We start from the raw sequence: 19094 nt of genomic DNA, 5'->3' as shown, positions 1-19094 counted from the left end.
CTCCGAATGAATAAGCCAATCGGAGAATGTGGAAATTTCCGCCTAAATCCCCGTTCTCTGATTGGTTTATTCATTCTGAGTCTTCTGATTGGCTTAAAATTACCGTATATCGGATCATTCGGATTTTCTGCATTTTACATTACAGTAAGAATCCGCTGACTTTAGCGGTTAATAGCAAAGCCCCCGTACGTCCTAGAAACACCAACTTTTCAGGGTTTGTTAAACAGAATCTTGTAAACAAGATGAAAAAAAAGTTTTCAAAACCACCTTATAGTTTTTAAGAAAATCGATGTTAAAGTTGGCGGAAATCCACCTACCACATTTGTATTACCGATTTCCGCATTCCGATGCGAAAATGGTATTTCCCATCGGAAATGCGGAAATCGCATTTCCGCAGAATCCGAATGAGCAACTTCTGATGAACAAAAAAGAGGGAACACCCTGGAAAAGTTGAACAAAAAATAAAAAAACAACAAAAAAACCCTCACAGAGAGGCCCAGTGCACACCGAAACCGCTAGCAGATTGTCAAAACGCTAGCAGTTTTGGGAGCAGAGAGCAGATATTTGCCGGGTGCACACCAAGCGGATTTTGTATGTGATTCGCCGGCCGCATCCGCATCAGCACCTGCGTGGCTAATGTATCTCTATGGGCTGGTGCACACCGACGGTTTGAGGTTTCAAGCAAACCCCAAACGTGCAGCAAGAGGCATTACATACATTAGCCATGCGGATTTTCAAGCGGATGCGGCCGGCGGATCCGCTCAGTGTGCACTGGGCCAGACAATGGGAAGGTGAAGTAAGGCCTAGTGCACACCGAGCGGTTTTTGGAGCGATCCGCCGGCCGCATCCGCCTGGAAAAACGCTTGGCTAATGTATTGCAATGGGATGGTGCACACCGGCGGTTTGAGGTTTTTGCCCAGCCGCAAACGCGCCTCCTGCTGCACATTTGCGGTTTTCGGAAGCATTTCGTCCTCAATGTAAAGTATAGGAAAAACGCAAACCGCTCTGAAAAACGCTACTTCAGAGCGGTTTGCCAGGCGTTTTTGTTACAGAAGCTGTTCAGTAACAGCTTTTACTGTAACAATATGTGTAATCTGCTACATATATATATATATATACAATATGTGTAATCTGCTACACAAAAACGCACCCAAAACCGCTAGGTATGTTTAGAAAACCTGTCTAAACATGCCTAGAATCGCTCTGAAATCAGCTCCCAAAACCGGTAGCGTTTTGTGGATCTGCTAGTGGTTTTGGTGTGCACTGGGCCTAAGTCATAACAATAGGAAAGTATTATAGCGTCAATGAAATGTACTCACAAAGGAAGGATGCAGACGGGCAGCCAACCACTGTAGGCCGGTGGAGCTACACCAACCCGACTCACTCCGGTGACCAGCCAGGCTGGAGGCGGTCGCTCTCTTGGTACAAAAAGATAGTTGCAAAGGTGGTGTTAGGCCAAATAGAATACCCCTCCCAAAGGAGGGTGGGTTACACCAAGGGGGAGAAAGAGGCGCCCAGGGTAGGACAAAACTATGTTAGAAGCAACTAAAATGAAAAAAGTTTGAGGTGATTTACCTTGATGATGACACATTCATATCATTTGTAATGTACTTTGATACCCTGGGTGCCTCTGTCTCCCCCTTTAGGAGGGTCAAGTGTCAGTGGAATTTCTTACCTGTCTTACCCACTAGGCCTCAATGCACCTGCCTTGGTTATAAGAAACAAGAGGGAAGGGAGGGAGCACTCCGATTGTGCATTAACTTTATAACAATAAAACAAGCGTAAAAAATTGCACTTACAATTTGAAAATGATGATAGCGCATCTCAGCTACCGCCAGCGTGTCTCCTCTCAGTACTGCAGCCTGGCCAGGGCTGGCAGTGTGGATGGAACAACTTAAAGAGAAACTCTGACCAAGAATTGAACTTTATCCCAATCAGTAGCTGATACCCCCTTTTACATGAGAAATCTATTCCTTTTCACAAACAGACCATCAGGGGGCGCTGCATGGCTGATATTGTGGTGAAACCCCTCCCACAAACTCTTGAGTACATACTCTTGGCAGTTTCCGGTCTGTGAACCTAGTTGCATTGTGGGAAATAGCTGTTTACAGCTGTTTCCAACTGCCAAAAAAACATGCAGCAGCTACATCACCTGCCAGCAGTAAAAATGTCACCATGTAATAAATGTCAGAATGTAAATCAGGGATTTAAAAGATTTTACAATTGACAAACTCTGACTAAATCACTTATACATAATTATTGTAAAAAGAAGCACTTTTTGTATTACATTATTTTCACTGGAGTTCCTTTTTAAGAAGACGTCTAACCGCTGGGAGCGGTGCGCGAAATGCCGTCTGGTCAGAAGAAGGCGTGGTTATGCGCCGAAACGCATAGTGATGTAGACGGCAATTTTTTTTAGCATGTTTTATTTTTATGAAGTTAATGCACAATCGGAGCACTCCCTCCCTTCCCTCTTGTTTTTTTTTTTTTTTGCCTAGTTCCTGGCACCACCTAGCACTGGGAGCTGCTCTGAAAATAAAGTGCATCTGTTAAAGGGCCATTGCTGTTTAGCTGAGTGCAAGTGTCTATTTACCTGCCTTGGTTGCCTGGTGGATGATTCTGCTCTGGTGCCTGCTGTGTATATTTCTCTCTGTACAGAGTCCCCTTCTGCATAAACCTGTACATAATAAAGCATATTATAAGTAGACAGCTTAGAATGCTTCACTTTACATTGCAGTCTGTAGTAACACTCGACTTAACGACAGCTCAGGCCATGTGATAACTCCTCACACACTTTACACTTGCATTCCTCTCTGCGAATTAACATCCTGTCTTTGACTTTAGAATTCTGTCATTATTGTAGGGATCGAAAACTTATTTTAGAGATCTCTTCTTAACTTAGAGACAAACTAGTTAACCTTAGGTTTGTCTGAGGTAAATTGTTTAGTGAATACTACATGCCTTGTCACCATGGCGATAACACTAGAAACAGCTCAGAAACATTACTAAAGACAAAAGATCAGCTTAGTGAATTGTGGGCAATGTTTTTCTACAAAAGTAATATTTTATTTCCGACCTATACAGGTAGCTCTAACGTTGCACAGTATGATGTGCGCAGTCTGTCAGAAAGCCCAGACTGCATAATCTGCCAGTGGCCCAAATCTAATGGCGTAGTCAACGTACCGTACACATTCTCTTCAGATTTCAGTAAGTACCCATTTCTCATATTATGGGTTATTATTTCATGTCGGGATAGTCGCAATTGCTGAATTCCAAATCTGCTAAAATTTTGCACCAAATTTTGTGGATTTCAAATTTGCATTGCAAAATTGCAACATTATAATTTATTGTGAAGATATTTTCACACTTACATCTTCCTCTCTGCTTGAAAAGATTAGTCACAACATGATAACCTGTATATGGAAAAAAATCTTCATTACACTTCTGGAAATACTAAAAAAGTGAAATTTTATTTGGTTTCACTTTTGCCGGAAGGCACTGAAAGGGTTAAGCCTCAGTGTTTACTGTCTAGGCAGAGCTCTCCTGCTGTCTATTCACAGCTGCTGATAAGATTTAATTAGACAAGTTGATAAGCACAATCAAGCACAGAACACAGAGCAGTGAATTTCTTCAGTAAGTATATGTGGAATGAGGACTTTTCATTGTGTGCTGGGCAAGAGTTCGGGTCCGCATTAATTGTTAGTGCACATTTATGAGTATATGTTCACGTTAGGTTATAATTTTGCTTAGAATTGTCACATTTTCCCCTAGTTTCTCATTCATAACCCTTCAGCCTGCTCAACAGTTTTTAAATAAATCTGCGAAAATTCTATGCAACAATATGAAAATTGAAAGCACAATTATCACGTATTGTGAACGCATTTTCCCAAATACTTTGATGTTCTAGAAGTCCCTCTAGTGGCTACTGATGGTGATAACACCAGATGAGAAGTCACCCAGCCTAGACTTTAAAGGGAACCAGAGACCAGAGGGAACAAAGACGAATATTGAAAATGTAAAAAAGAGGTCATACATACCTGGGGCTTCCTCTAGCCCCATAAGCCTGGATCGCTCCCTCGCCGCCGTCCTCCGCTGCCTCTATCGCCGGTACCGGGTCCCGTCACTTCCGCCGGACGCGACCAGTCTTCCAGATGGACAGGGGCTCCGTTCGGCTCTGTACGCATGCGCCTGCGCAGTAGAAAGGGAGCGCACTGCGCTTGCGTCGACTGGCTCGACTGGCCAAAATGACGGGACCCGGTACCAGCGGACAGAGGCAGTGGAGGGCGACGGCGTGGGAGCGATCCAGTCTGATGGGGCTGGAGGAAGCCCCAGGTATGTATAAATATGTTATTTTTTAATCTCTGGTTCTCTTTAAAGGACAACTGAAGTGAGAGGTATATGGAGGCTGCCATATTTATTTCCTGTTAAACAATACAGATTGCCTGGCAGCCCTGCTTATCTATTTCGCTGCAGTAGTGTCTGAATCACACCAGAAACAAGCATGCAGCTAATCCAGTCATACTTCAGTCAGAAACACCTGATCTGCTGCATGCTTGTTCAGGGGCTGTAGCTAAAAGGATTAGAGGCAGAGGATCAGCAGGACAGCCAGGCAATGTGCATTGTTTAAAAGGAAATAAATATGGCAGCCTCCATATCGCTCTCACTTCAGCTGTGCTTTAATCTTGTTTGTAAACATAGCCAGTCAATGAAATGCTGAGAATTCCAGGCTTGCATGCAGATGTATTGCAAATTGTATGCAGCTTGCATGCAGATGTATTGCAAATTGTATGCAGCTTGCATGCAGATGTATTGCAAATTGTATGCAGCTTGAAATAGGGCCAATTAAAGTCAGCAGGAATTGAATTTCATTGGCCCATTTCCAGTATATGGGAATACATTTAATATTCTTTATAAAAATATACTCACCCAGCCTGAATTGCCACAGCGGCAACCGTGGTGATGCCCCCGTCAGTGGATTCCAGATAGATGATCCTAGGAACTCGGTGGTCGCTCTCCACAAAATGTGACCAAATGGGCACCACAAGCCACCTATTTGGTACGGTCACCCTTCAGGCCAGGGTAAGGGCATAATTGGGTGGGAGTAGGTGCCCCCCATAAAATAAAATCTCTAAAATAAAAAAAATAACAAATCAAAAGTAACACAGAGGTGCCTGGCTCTTCTACTGACCACATATGCTATTGCTCCGTTGTTATTGCCTGATAAAGCGGGATCAAACCTGCGAAACGCGTTGCATATTTGGAGTTCATAAATAAAATACATTGACTGTCTTTACTACAGTCGTTGTGTGTCTACTTGGAGGAGGTAAGTCCACCACTACCTCCTCTATTTACCAAGAATTTGGTTTTTAAGCTCATTTAGGAGGCACCCCCCACTCACTTAATTTTCACCAAATGCCTGCAAGCCGGAATCCCCAAACTCTTATTGGCCATCTCGAACTCAACTGCAATAAATTGGCAGGAGATACGAAGTATGCAAAGTCTTCTGAAGACTCAGCTAAGTCATCGTTTATTGCATTGACATGTCCTCTTCCTTCCGACAGACACCAGACAACAGGAGTTGATGTCTCAGTGGCTGCAGGAGATCACTACACTGACCTGCGTTCACTTCATACCACGGACCACAGAGACCGATTACATCAACTACCAAGGGAAAGGCGGGTACGTCCTTCATGGTGACTTAGCTGTGAACAGGGCCGAATTTAGGCCAAGGCCGCCTAGGCCATGGCCTAGGGCACCACAGGAGTAGGGGCACCAAAGCAACAGGCTAAACTGGTGCAGCATTTACAAGCTTGCAAATGCTGCAATGCAGGGAGATCAGGCTAGTGCCTGACCGTGGTACTCTGCTGCTAGCCGCCTGTGCAGCAGCCACCTTGCTCTCTGTGCACTTTGGCATTGTGGCCGGCGGCTACGGACTTGGGCAGCATTGGAGACGGAAAGGAAGAGGAAGCTTCTGCACTGGAGACGAGCGGAGAAATGAGTGACACTGATGGCTGCTGTGGTGTGAAGGTGAGCTGGCTACCTATACTGAAAGGGGGGGGGGGAGGAGGAGGGATTAAGGGAGTCATCTGGCTACCTATACTGGAGGGAAAGGGGGAGGAGTCATCTGGCTACCTATACTGGAGGGAAAGGGGGAGGGGTCATCTGGCTACCTATACTGGAGGGAAAGGGGGAGGAGTCATCTGGCTACCTATACTGGAGGGGGCGGCTGGCAACAGCGGACTTCGGCGTAAAGAGTACAAATCCGGCCCTGGCTGTGAATGTGGATGATGGGAGTTGCTCTTGTGATGTGCTCAGAGATGGGTGAAGGCCATACACAGTACAATCAAATAGGATGATTGGCCCAGTTTTTTTTTTTTAAATAAAAGTGATTGATAGATAGTATAGGTAATTGAAATTGAATTCCAATTGAGAAAAATGATTAATTTTTCTGTTGTTTTTTTCAATAAAAATCTGATCGGATGTGTCGGAAAAATCAGATAAATGGAATATTTTATTTAATTTTTTTTTATTGATGATAAGAGGCTGGTGGATCAGATTATTCTGGTCAAATCCACGAAAACAAAACATTGAATTGTGAGTGGCCACCTTTAGAGGGGATCTGCAGAGATGTGGCGTAATGAGATAAACGTGTAAATATTTAGTATCGGTCCTCCTTAGAACTTTCCTGCGCTCATTTTTATTTTTGTCATTGCAAGTGTTAAAAAAACTGTGCTTTAAATGTGCGGTCAGACTGCAGCAGCAGCAGTTCTCCTGAAAACTAATTAGAAGCCATAAAACGTTTGTGTAGCTGGTCAATAGGTCTTCATTGCTCTGTGTGGGAGCAATTAAGCAGCAGTGCCGTAAATGTGAGGTTACATAAGGCTGAGACTTCAAACTGAGATTTCAGTGCTTAAACCTAAAATAAGAATCAGGGACTCTGGGAAAGTTCTGGTTAGCTCTTCAAATACAATTACCCCATATTCTGGCATATAAGACTACTTTTTAGCCCTTTAAAATCTTCTGAAAAGTCGGGGGTCGTCTTATACGCCGGGTGTCATTGATGCCAGGTGATACCCCCCATCCTGTTACCGCCTCTCAGACCTCGCTGCTGAGGACTGTAGTGAAGCGGCGCAGGCGCACATGTGTGAGATCCTATCCTGTTACCGCCTCTCAGATCTCCCTGCTGAGGACTGTAGTGTAGCGGCGCAGGCGCACATGTGTGGGATCCTATCCTGTTACCTCCTCTCAGATCTCCCTGCTGAGGACTGTAGTGTAGCGGCGCAGGCGCACATGTGTGAGATCCTATCCTGTTACCGTCTCTCAGATCTCCCTGCTGAGGACTGTAGTGAAGCGGCGCAGGCGCACATGTGTGAGATCCTATCCTGTTACCGTCTCTCAGATCTCGCTGCTGAGGACTGTAGTGAAGCGGTGCAGGCGCACATGTGTGAGATCCTATCCTGTTACCGCCTCTCAGATCTCGCTGCTGAGGACTGTAGTGAAGCGGTGCAGGCGCACATGTGTGAGACCCTATCCTGTTACCGCCTCTCAGATCTCGCTGCTGAGGACTGTAGTGAAGCGGCGCAGGCACACATGTGTGAGATCCTATCCTGTTACCGCCTCTCAGATCTCGCTGCTGAGGACTGTAGTGAAACGGCGCAGGCGCACATGTGTGAGATCCTATCCTGTTACCGCCTCTCAGATCTCGCTGCTGAGGACTGTAGTGAAGCTGTGCAGGTGCACATGTGTGAGATCCTATCCTGTTACTGCCTCACAGATCTCGCTGCTGAGGACTGTAGTGAAGCGGTGCAGGCGCACATGTGTGAGATCCTATCCTGTTACCGTCTCTCAGATCTCGCTGCTGAGGACTGTAGTGAAGCGGTGCAGGCGCACATGTGTGAGATCCTATCCTGTTACCTCCTCTCAGATCTCGCTGCTGAGGACTGTAGTGAAGCGGCGCAGGCGCACATGTGTGAGATCCTATCCTGTTACCACCTCTCAGATCTCGCTGCTGAGGACTGTAGTGAAGCGGTGCAGGCACACATGAGTGATACGCCCTATCCTGTTACCGCCTCTCAGACCTCGCTGCTGAGGACTGTAGTGAAGCGGCGCAGGTGCACATGTGTGAGATCCTATCCTGTTACCGTCTCTCAGATCTCCCTGCTGAGGACTGTAGTGTAGCGGCACAGGCGCACATGTGTGAGATCCTATCCTGTTACCGCCTCTCAGATCTCGCTGCTGAGGACTGTAGTGTAGCGGCGCAGGCACACATGTGTGAGATCCTATCCTGTTACCGTCTCTCAGATCTCGCTGCTGAGGACTGTAGTGAAGCGCTGCAGGCGCACATGTGTGAGATCCTATCCTGTTACCACCTCTCAGATCTCGCTGCTGAGGACTGTAGTGAAGCGGTGCAGGCGCACATGTGTGAGATCCTATCCTGTTACCGCCTCTCAGATCTCGCTGCTGAGGACTGTAGTGAAGCGGTGCAGGCGCACATGTGTGAGACCCTATCCTGTTACCGCCTCTCAGATCTCGCTGCTGAGGACTGTAGTGAAGCGGCGCAGGCACACATGTGTGAGATCCTATCCTGTTACCGCCTCTCAGATCTCGCTGCTGAGGACTGTAGTGAAACGGCGCAGGCGCACATGTGTGAGATCCTATCCTGTTACCGCCTCTCAGATCTCGCTGCTGAGGACTGTAGTGAAGCTGTGCAGGTGCACATGTGTGAGATCCTATCCTGTTACTGCCTCTCAGATCTCGCTGCTGAGGACTGTAGTGAAGCGGTGCAGGCGCACATGTGTGAGATCCTATCCTGTTACCGCCTCTCAGATCTCGCTGCTGAGGACTGTAGTGTAGCGGCGCAGGCACACATGTGTGAGATCCTATCCTGTTACCGTCTCTCAGATCTCGCTGCTGAGGACTGTAGTGAAGCGCTGCAGGCGCACATGTGTGAGATCCTATCCTGTTACCACCTCTCAGATCTCGCTGCTGAGGACTGTAGTGAAGCGGTGCAGGCGCACATGTGTGAGATCCTATCCTGTTACCGCCTCTCAGATCTCGCTGCTGAGGACTGTAGTGAAGCGGTGCAGGCGCACATGTGCGAGATCCTATCCTGTTACCGCCTCTTAGATCCCGCTGCTGAGGACTGTAGTGAAGCGGCGCAGGCACACATGTGTGAGATCCTATCCTGTTACCGCCTCTCAGATCTCCCTGCTGAGGACTGTAGTGAAGCGGCGCAGGTGCACATGTGCGAGATCTGAGAGGCAGAGAAGGAGGTAAATAGGATACAAGGGCGGGGTCAGAAGGGTGAGATAGGCGTGTTTTATGAGCATAGCACAATCTATTCTTCCATACCGCTCTGATAAACAGGGAGAGCTGACCAATCCACTTAGGGAGAGGTGACCAATTTAACCAGTCAATCGCCTGTATACTGTTATGTACTGGGTACCACATACAGTACAGCACCAGTATCTGTTCATACATAGCACCAGTATATGATGTTATTTATTTATTTATTTGGTGTGCGTTGGAAGAGGGGTAGTCTTATATGGCGAGTATATCCCAAACTCTATATTTTAACTGGAAAAGTTGGGGGGTCGTCTTATACATAAATCAGGGTAAATAAATACTAAAGGGATGTACTTATAAGTATGCACACAAGTATTTTAACCACTTTACCCCCCGCGGTACGGATTTCTCCATCCCTTTTTCCACCCTTAAAAAACCAAGGGACGGAGAAATCCGTACTTACCGCGCTCCAGCCGCTGTCCTCGCTCCTGCCACTCGTGCGCACGCTCCCGCCGCTCGTGCACGCCGCCGCCAGCTCGCCCGGAGATCAATGAACGGGAAAATCCATTCCCGTTCGTTGATCTAAGCCCCCGCAATGATCTGCTGCTTCTATGAGAAACAGCGCGATCATTGTGATTTTCCCAGCCTCATAGTGCTTCCTGTAAGCGTCCTTCCAGACGCTTACAGGTCGCATGAACAGAAAATGACTGTGCCCATCTTGTGGCCAAATAGTAAAACTACACCCTAAAGCATTTTACATATACAAATACATTAGTTTTACACAATAAATTAACTCATTACCTCCCACACTCCCCAATTTTTTTTTTTTGTAATTAAAAAAAAAAAAAATACAATAAAAAAACAAACATAAATAGTTACCTTAGGGACTGAACTTTTTAAATATTTATGTCAAGAGGGTATAACACTGTTGCTTTATAAAACTACGGGCTTGTAATCAGGGATGGATGCAAAACTGAAAAAAAACGCACCTTTATTTCCAAATACAATATTGGTGCCAAACATTGTGATAGGGACATAATTTAAACGGTTTTATAACCGGGACAAATTGGCAAATACATTTCATGGGTTTTAATTACAGTAGCATGCATTATTTAAAAACTATAATGGCCGAAAACTGAAAAATAATAATTTTTTCCCACATGTATTCCTATTTTCCCATTAAAACACATTTAGAAAAAAATAATTCTTGGCATAATGTCCCACCTAAAGAAAGCCTAATTGGTGGCGAAAAAAACAAGATATAGTTCATTTCATTGCGATAAGTAATGATAAAGTTATAGACGAATGAATGGAAGGAGCGCTGAAAGGTGAAAATTGCTCTGGTGCTCAAGGGGTAAAACCCCTCAGTGGTGAAGTAGTTAAAGGACATCTGAGGTGAAAATAAAGTGATGAGATAAACAATTGTATCTATCCTCCTTCTCCTAAAAAAAATGACTTTTTTAGATACCCACAGTTTTATTGTATATTTAAATCTAGTTTTTTTAAATTTTTACGGTTTCATTGTCTCTGCTCAATGACACCTTCATTGAAGTATGCAAGAGCTCAAATCTGTGAATTATTGACCCCTTTTCCCTCTCTCCTGGTCTCAGAAGTCATTTACTGACAGGAAAGTGTTTTATAGCTGTCATTTCTTATCACTGAGGGTCACACTGTAGTCTGACCCAGTCCTGACTCAGACAGAAACTGTCACTTGCATACCTGATGTCTAACTCTTTCAGGCAGAGAAAGAAAAAAAGGAACCCAGCCTAGGTATTTGTGTGCTAGGCACTGTACATACACATGTTTATCTCATGTCACATGTCACCTCGGGTGTCCTTTAACATTTTTTTGTGATGGAGGGACGGGAGAAGATACCTTTATCTCCTTTATGTGCTCACTAATTACTTAATTAGAAGTCAATCTGATAATTTCTCCTGCAGCCAGCAATGATCTCAGATAGCTTCAGTGAGGTGTAAATATGCACTGCCATGACGTCAGAGCAGTGTTACAGTGTTTTTATTTTCATTTTTTACTGTGTTTAATGCATTGGGTCAAATATTCGATTTTGAGTGTTATCAAAAAGTTACCTTATCTGGGCAAAGAGTCAGTGTCCAGATCTGCCTCTGAGGAAGCGCTTTATCGCTGTTCTTCACACTATGTTTCTGTGGTCTGTTCCCTGCAGATGCTGGTCCTATATTGGGAAGGTAGGGGGCGCTCAGGTGGTCGGTGTAGACAGGATATACTGCATGACTCAGTACGTCTTCCAGCATGAGGCCCTCCATGCCCTCGGGTTCATCCACGAGGTACAGAGGAAAGACCGGGAAGAGCATGTGGACATCCTGTATGACAACATCGCACCAGGTAATGCGCTTCATAATAATAATGGTAATATTTGTAGAGCGCTTTTCTCCTCTCAGGCCTAAAGTGCTTTAGAAAGATCTGCAACCACTAATGGTGCGATCAATAGGCCACTCTGCCTTGCCCAAACATTCCTTACTGAATGGCTAACTGGCTCCAGCCAGGGTTAAACCCAAGTGTACTGTGTCAATGGTAATGTCTTTAAAGGATGACTGAAGAGAGAGTGATATTGAGGCTGCCATATTTATTTCCTATTAAGCAATACCAGTTGCCTGGCAGCCCTGCTGATCTGTTATGCATCAGTAGTGTCTGAATCACATGCCTGAAACAAGAATGCGGCTAATCCAGTTACACTTAAAGAGAAACTGTAAGCCAGGATTGAACTCCATCCCAATCCGTAGCTGATACCCCCTTTCCCACCATAAATCTTTACCTTTCCTTGAATAGGTTATCAGGGATGTCTGTATGGCTGATATTGTAGAGAAACTCCTCCCACAGTGTGATGTCAGGGCCATGGTGGCTGGCCATGACAGTTTTCTGTCTGCGAACTTCGCTGAGATAATTCTGAAATACCATATATATACTCGAGTATAAGCCGAGTTTTTGGGACCAAAAAAGTGGCCCAGAAGTGGGGGTCTCGGCTTATACCCGAGTCACAAGCAGAGTTTCCCCATCCCGTACCCTCCTCCACAGCATAAAAACCACAGCTACACATGCAGAGCGGTGGTGCCACTCTGATCACTGTCTGTGCTGTCCCCAGGCAAGTGCTATTGGTGAATTGTAAACCCCCGCCTGCCAGAACAGACGTTGTAGCATCCCTCGTTGTGGTCCCCCTGAGTAACCCCCAGTATATGTACATCAGTTGGGCTCTGCTGCTCCCGGTTACCGACTTGCACTGCGGTGTCCTAGTAAACAACCCCCCCCCCCCCCCCCGCTGAGTAGCTTACCTCTTTGTGCCCCCCCTCCCCCTGTGAAACTTTACAGTGCAGGTCGGTAACCCGGAACGACAGAGCCCAACTGGTGTACATACGCCGGGGGATACTCGGCATAGGAAATTGAAAAATGATGGTTTCGGATTACGTTTATAAACTAAATGATGATTTTTCCTGAATTTTCGCAATACAATTTTGCATCGTACTTGCGAATTACATTGCAAAATAATGATAACTTGAAATTCGTGCTTATCACTACTGGCCTGGCACCTGGCTATGGACAAGCACATCCCGGCTGTGCAGGCGTGAGTAAGGAGGCGCATGCCCGGTAGAGCGAAACACTCCTGCAAAGAGAAAAAAAATCTGTGCATGAGCCAATTCCTTCTACTGAGCATGTGCCGACCTTACCTGTGCACTCCCGGCTTGGATACGCTTGTACATGCTGGGATCCACGAGAAATATATTCCACAAGCCCAGGGCTCAAATGATGGGCTGTGGGAGGAATCAGGGACACCCCCACATTGAATTGTCCCACTACTGGGGTAAGTATCTCTTTATTTTTATGTCACTTCAGGTACACTCTGACCCTTATGTGTGCATTTTTCTGTGTTTTAGAGCAACAATCCCAGTTTGATATTATCAATGACAACATTCCCATCCTCAGCTACGATTACAACTCAGTGATGCACTTTGACAGGTAAGATTGGCAGATCCGTAGTTCATACATGGGCAGAGATCTCAATATACCATCTGCTTCCCCTGACGAGTGCCCTGATGCTCACAGGTGCTTCACGTCAGCGGAGGTTTCTGCTCCTAGCAATCAACACAAATCCTGGAGTCGAGTTTTCCCCCGGCAATACGCAATTGCTCACCTACAGCGATCCATGCACAATACACCTTATTCACACAGCACGTGTGAAGTGATTAATGCAATATTGAGTGATTTTGATCTAAAGCAGCTGATGCTTTGCCCGATTTTATACGGTAACAGCGCCCTCTAGCGGCAGTTATTTTTGTACAACAATGGACCTGTGCTGGAAAAGGCCCATGTCAGACATAGTTCGAGATAGGATTGATAAGCCAGAATTATGGTGCACTTGCCATTGGAAAATTACATTCCATTTGCAGATCGGATTGGTAGGAACGCAATGGTCGAGATAAGGTCCTTTTTTATTCCGGGGGATGTGGCGATGGTCAATGTGGTTCCTGGATCCACCTGACTCCATTACTCGGTTGTCTGGGATGTGCGGATGGTCAGTGTGGTCCCGGGATCCCCCTGACTCCATTACTCGGGGTGTCTGGGATGTGCGGATGGTCAGTGTGGTCCCGGGATCCCCCTGACTCCATTACTCGGGGTGTCTGGGATGTGCGGATGGTCAGTGTGGTCCCGGGATCCTCCTGACTCCATTACTCGGGGTGTCTGGGATGTGCGGATGGTCAGTGTGATCCCGGGATCCTCCTGACTCCATTACTCGGGGTGTCTGGTATGTGTGGATGGTCACTGTGGTCCTGGGATCCCCCCTATCTCCATTACTCGGGGTGTCTAGGATGTGCAGATGGTCAGTATGGTCCCGGGATCCCCCTGACTCCAATACTCGGGATGTCTGGGATGTGCGGATGGTCAGTGTGATCCCCGGATCCTCCTGACTCCATTACTCAGGGTGTCTGGGGTGTGCGGATGGTCAGGGTGTCCCGGGATCCCCCTGACTCCATTACTCAGGGTGCCTGGGATGTGCGGATGGTCAGTGTGGTCCCAGGATCCTCCTGACTCCATTATTCGGGGTGTCTGGGATGTGCGGATGGTCAGTGTGGTCCTGGGATCCTCCTGACTCCATTACTCGGGGTGTCTGGGATGTGCAGATGGTCAGTGTGGTCCCGGGATCCCCCTGACTCCATTACTCGGGGTGTCTGGGATGTGCGGATGGTCAGTGTGGTCCCGGGATCCCCCTGACTCCATTACTCAGGGTGCCTGGGATGTGCGGATGGTCAGTGTGGTCCCAGGATCCTCCTGACTCCATTACTCGGGGTGTCTGGGATGTGCATAGTCAGTGTGGTCCCGGGATCCCCTGACTCCATTACTCGGGGTGTCTGGGGTGTGCGGATGGTCAGTGTGGTCCCGGGATCCTCCTATCTCTATTACTCGGGGTGTCTGGGATGTGCAGATGGTCAGTGTGGTCCCGGGATCCCCCGGACTCCATTACTCGGGGTGTCTGGGATGTGCGGATGGTCAGTGTGATCCCCGGATCCTCCTGACTCCATTGCTCGGGGTGTCTGGGGTGTGCGGATGGTCAGTCTGGTCCCAGGATCCCCCTGACACCATTACTTGGGGTGTCTGAGATGTGCGGATGGTCAGTGTGGTTCCTGGATCCCCCTGACTCCATTACTTGGGGTGTCTGGGATGTGCGGATGGTTAGTGTGGTCCCGGGATCCCCCTGACTCGATTACTCGGGGTGTCTGGAATATGCGGATGGTCAGTGTGGACCCAGGATCCCCCTGACTCCATTACTTGTGGTGTCTAAGATGTGCGGATGGTCAGTGTGGTTCCTGGATCCCCCTGACTCCATTACTCGGGGTGTCTGGGATGTGCTGATGGTCAGTGTGGTCCCTGTAACCCCCGGACTCCATTACTCGGGGTGTCTGGGATGTGCTGATGGTCAGGGTGTCCCGGGATCCCCCTGACTCCATTACTTGGGGTGTCTGGGATGTGCTGATGGTCAGGGTGTCCCGGGATCCCCCTGACTCCATTACTCGGGGTGTCTGGGATGTGCTGATGGTCAGGGTGTCCCGGGATCGCCCTGACTCCATTACTCGGGGTGTCTGGATTGTGCGGATGGTCAGTGTGGTCCCGGGATCCCCCTGACTCCATTACTCGGGGTGTCTGTGGTGTGCGGATGGTCAGTGTGGTCCCGGGATCCCCCTGACTCCATTACTCGGGGTGTCTGGGATGTGCGGATGGTCAGTGTGGTCCCGGGATCCTCCCTGACTCCATTACTCGGGGTGTCTGGGATGTGCGGATGGTCAGTGTGGTCCCGGGATCCCCCTGACTCCATTACTCGGGGTGTCTGGGATGTGCGGATGGTCAGTGTGGTCCCGGGATCCCCCTGACTCCATTACTCGGGGTGTCTGGGATGTGCGGATGGTCAGTGTGGTCCCGGGAACCTCCTGACTCCATTACTCGGGGTGTCTGGGATATGTAGATGGTCAGTGTGGTCCCGGGATCCTCCTATCTCTATTACTCGGGGTGTCTGGGATGTGCGGATGATCAGTGTGGTCCCGGGATCCCCCTGACTCCATTACTCGGGGTGTCTGGGATGTGCGGATGGTCAGTGTGGTCCCGGGATCCCCCCTGACTCCATTGCTCGGGGTGTCTGGGATGTGCGGATGGTCAGTGTGGTCCCGGGATCCTCCTATCTCTATTACTCGAGGTGTCAACATGAACAAGCACTCTGCTGCACATGAACCTTCCCCATTAGCTTGATGTATAAACATGTAGGCGGGGTCTGCGACATAAGCACAGTGCATGCTCAGTCAGTAACATCGCCGATTCATCTTTACTTGCCAAGTAAACAGAACCAGGGAAGCCGCGACCATGCCCATGATGAGTGACGACCAACACATCCCATGTAGGCAACTACTCTTTATAACCTGGTAGCTTACCTGGAGATTTACTTTAAAGTTACAATTATTTACTTCAGCCTTCAGTCGTTTTCACTTTATGCATCCGAGCAATGTTCACCTCCCATTCATTAGCCTATAACTTTATCACTACTTATCACAATGAACTGATCTATATCTTGTTTTTTCCGCCTTCAATTAGGCTCTCTTTGGGGGGTACATTTTGCTAACAGCCACTTTACTGTAAATGCATTTTAACAGGAAGAATAAGAAAAAAAAACTGAAAAAATTCATTATTTCTCAGTTTACAGCCATTATAGTTTTAAAATAATACATGCCTCCATAATTAAAACTCATGTATTGTATTTGCCCATTTGTCCCGGTTATTACACCATTTAAATTATGTCCCTATCACAATATATGGCGATAATATTTTATTTGGAAATAAAGGTGCATTTTTTACCGTTTTGGATCCATTACTATTTACAAGCTTATAATTACAAAAAAATAGAAATATTTCATCTTTAAATTGATATTTATGAAGTTTAGACCCTTAGGTAAATATTTACGTGTTTTTTGTATGTGTGTTTTTTTTTTTTTTGTTTTTTTTTAAACATTTTATTTGGGTATTTTGGGGAGGGTGGGATGTAAATAGTAATTTTTAGGTGTATATGTGTTGATTTTTTTTTTGCATTTAGATGTAGTTTTATTTTTTGGCCACAAGATGGCAGCCATGAGTTTGTTTACATGGCGTAACATGTACCCTTAGAGGGACGTAGGGGACGCAAGAGACAGAAAAAGCGAGGCTTCCGAGCGAAGCCGTCGCTTTTTCAGCAGGGGAGAGGAATCAATCATCAGGCACCATGGCCGATTGATTGATTCCTGGGCTAATGATCCGCGGACCAGGAGCGCGCGTGCATGCGTGCGATTGGCTGCAGGAGCGTGCAGGAGCGCACATGGCCTCCTGGATGTAGCTGCTACGTCTAGGAGGCTTAAATGGTCAAAGGAACCTAAAGTAAGAAGGATATGGAGGATGCCATTTTTATTTCCTGTTAAACAGTACCAGTTGCCTGGCAGCCCTGCCGATCTCTTTGGCTGCAGTACTGTCTGAATAACACCAGAAACAAGTATGCAGCTAATCCATGCACACTTCAGTGAGAAACACCTGTATGCTTGTTCAGGGGCTGTGGCTAAATGTGTTAGAGACAGGATTATGAGGACTGCCAGGCAATATGCATGGTTTAAAATGAAGCAGATCAGCCTCCATATCTCTATTACCTCAAGTTCTGTGGCTAGCAGGTCTGAAGTACCTACAAATGTTGGTAGCTGTATTCGAAAGCCTGGTACACACTTTCAATTATGATTGGCCAATCTCTGACCAATTTTACCACCTCTATGTAGTATGCGGGCCAACAGATTATGAATCCTATGTGCAGATTGTGTCGGTAAACCCGCATACTACATGGAGGTGGTAAAATTGGTCAGAGATTGGTCAATCATAATTATACCAAGTTGTATCTTTGGCTGAGCTTGGGTCATGGCCAGTGGCTGTGTTGTCTCCTCTTCCATCGATAAACATGCAGAAAATAGTCTGAAACGATAGTTGACATTGAGAGACTTTTCTATATAAAAGTCCAGATATTCCTATTAAAGTGAACCTCCGGACTAAAAATCTACTCAGCAGCACTGAAAAGGCCTGGTGTTTCTTTAACAGTTTCACAGCATCAGAACTTTGTTTTTCTTACCAAAGCATCATTTTTAGCTGAATTTTTAGCTAAGCTCCACCCATCAAAGAAAAAAAGCCTGGGCTTTTTTTTCCATGATGCTGTGCAGAGCATGATGGGATTTCCTATGTTGTTATTCACATTGCCTAGCAACTGGGAGAGGTGCTCAGGACACAGGACAGTTGGAGCTGTGTCTCATGCTCCCTGTCAGGGATGGTCGTAGGCAGCCAACTTCGCTACGCTGGAACTACGCGTATTTTTACGCAAATACGCTTCGCAATCTACGGCTCCGAAATCAGCCACTTCGCTACGTTGGCATACCGTAGACTACGCATTAAAATACGCAAGCTTCACGTATTGTGTAGCGTAGTTGATGCGACCGCTTATGCCCTTATGCGGAAAAATTTCCGCAATAATCTGCTAACTATGCGCATACACAAACTAATTTAAGCATACATTCCAACATCCAATGCGAAATTGTATGCGTACAAAGGGCGATAAAATTTCTGCGCATGCGCAATGACCCATATCAATGCAGTTACCGCACGCGTAGTTAACTTCGCAATACATACGTCAACTACGCGTAGCGGGCGAAGCTACGCATAGCGGGACTACGACTACGCGGAAATGCGTAAGTGTAGTTCTTAAACTTCGCTTACGAACTACAACGCGTAGTTGCGTACTACGATGCGTAGATTCGCGCTGGCGTAGTTTACAAGCAACCCTGCTCCCTGTCACCTCCTTTCAACCAAAAAGATGGCTGCCCTCATGAAAGCAAACATTTGCCTGTTCTTTTAAAACAGGGTGGGTAAGAGAATATATTACCTATCTATTTAAATTAACATAACTAATGTAACTTAATGACAGTATGTTTGTTTAGGCTGGAGTTCCTCTTTAATGTTCACACTTTTTTTCAACAGATTTGCATACAGCAAAAACAGAGCTCCGACCATCCTCCCCATACCAAATCCGAATGTGACCGTAGGACAGTGGATCGGAATCAGCCCAATGGATATCACTAAATTGAACACATTCTACAAGTGCAGTAAGTGCCCAATATAAACAGACATTTCTATCACTAATGTCACTAAAAGGCGGAGCTTCAAATCAAACTAAGCAGTTTATAGCAGTATCGGTACATAGTTTGGTTGGTTGAAAAAAGCCGACCGTCCTTCAAGTT

General features: G+C 46.6%; 1 protein-coding gene across 1 annotated transcript in view; it reads left to right on the top strand.

Moving 5' to 3' along the window:
• Window positions 1-19094, top strand: part of LOC137538117 (embryonic protein UVS.2-like) — a 33186-nt gene that overhangs the window by 1080 nt on the left and 13012 nt on the right. Inside the window, exons 2-6 of the mRNA XM_068260129.1 lie at window positions 3085-3207; window positions 5562-5679; window positions 11468-11646; window positions 13191-13272; window positions 18835-18959. Of these exons, the coding sequence (XP_068116230.1) occupies window positions 5582-5679; window positions 11468-11646; window positions 13191-13272; window positions 18835-18959 (484 nt within the window). The 5' untranslated portion in view covers window positions 3085-3207; window positions 5562-5581. The remainder of the gene's footprint in view (window positions 1-3084; window positions 3208-5561; window positions 5680-11467; window positions 11647-13190; window positions 13273-18834; window positions 18960-19094) is intronic.

This window comes from Hyperolius riggenbachi, chromosome 11, assembly GCF_040937935.1.
Source record: "Hyperolius riggenbachi isolate aHypRig1 chromosome 11, aHypRig1.pri, whole genome shotgun sequence".
In the NCBI taxonomy this organism is placed as follows: Eukaryota; Metazoa; Chordata; class Amphibia; order Anura; family Hyperoliidae; genus Hyperolius; species Hyperolius riggenbachi.
The sequence above is the reverse complement of the archived record's forward strand: the minus strand, read 5'-3'. Positions and strand labels throughout refer to the sequence as shown.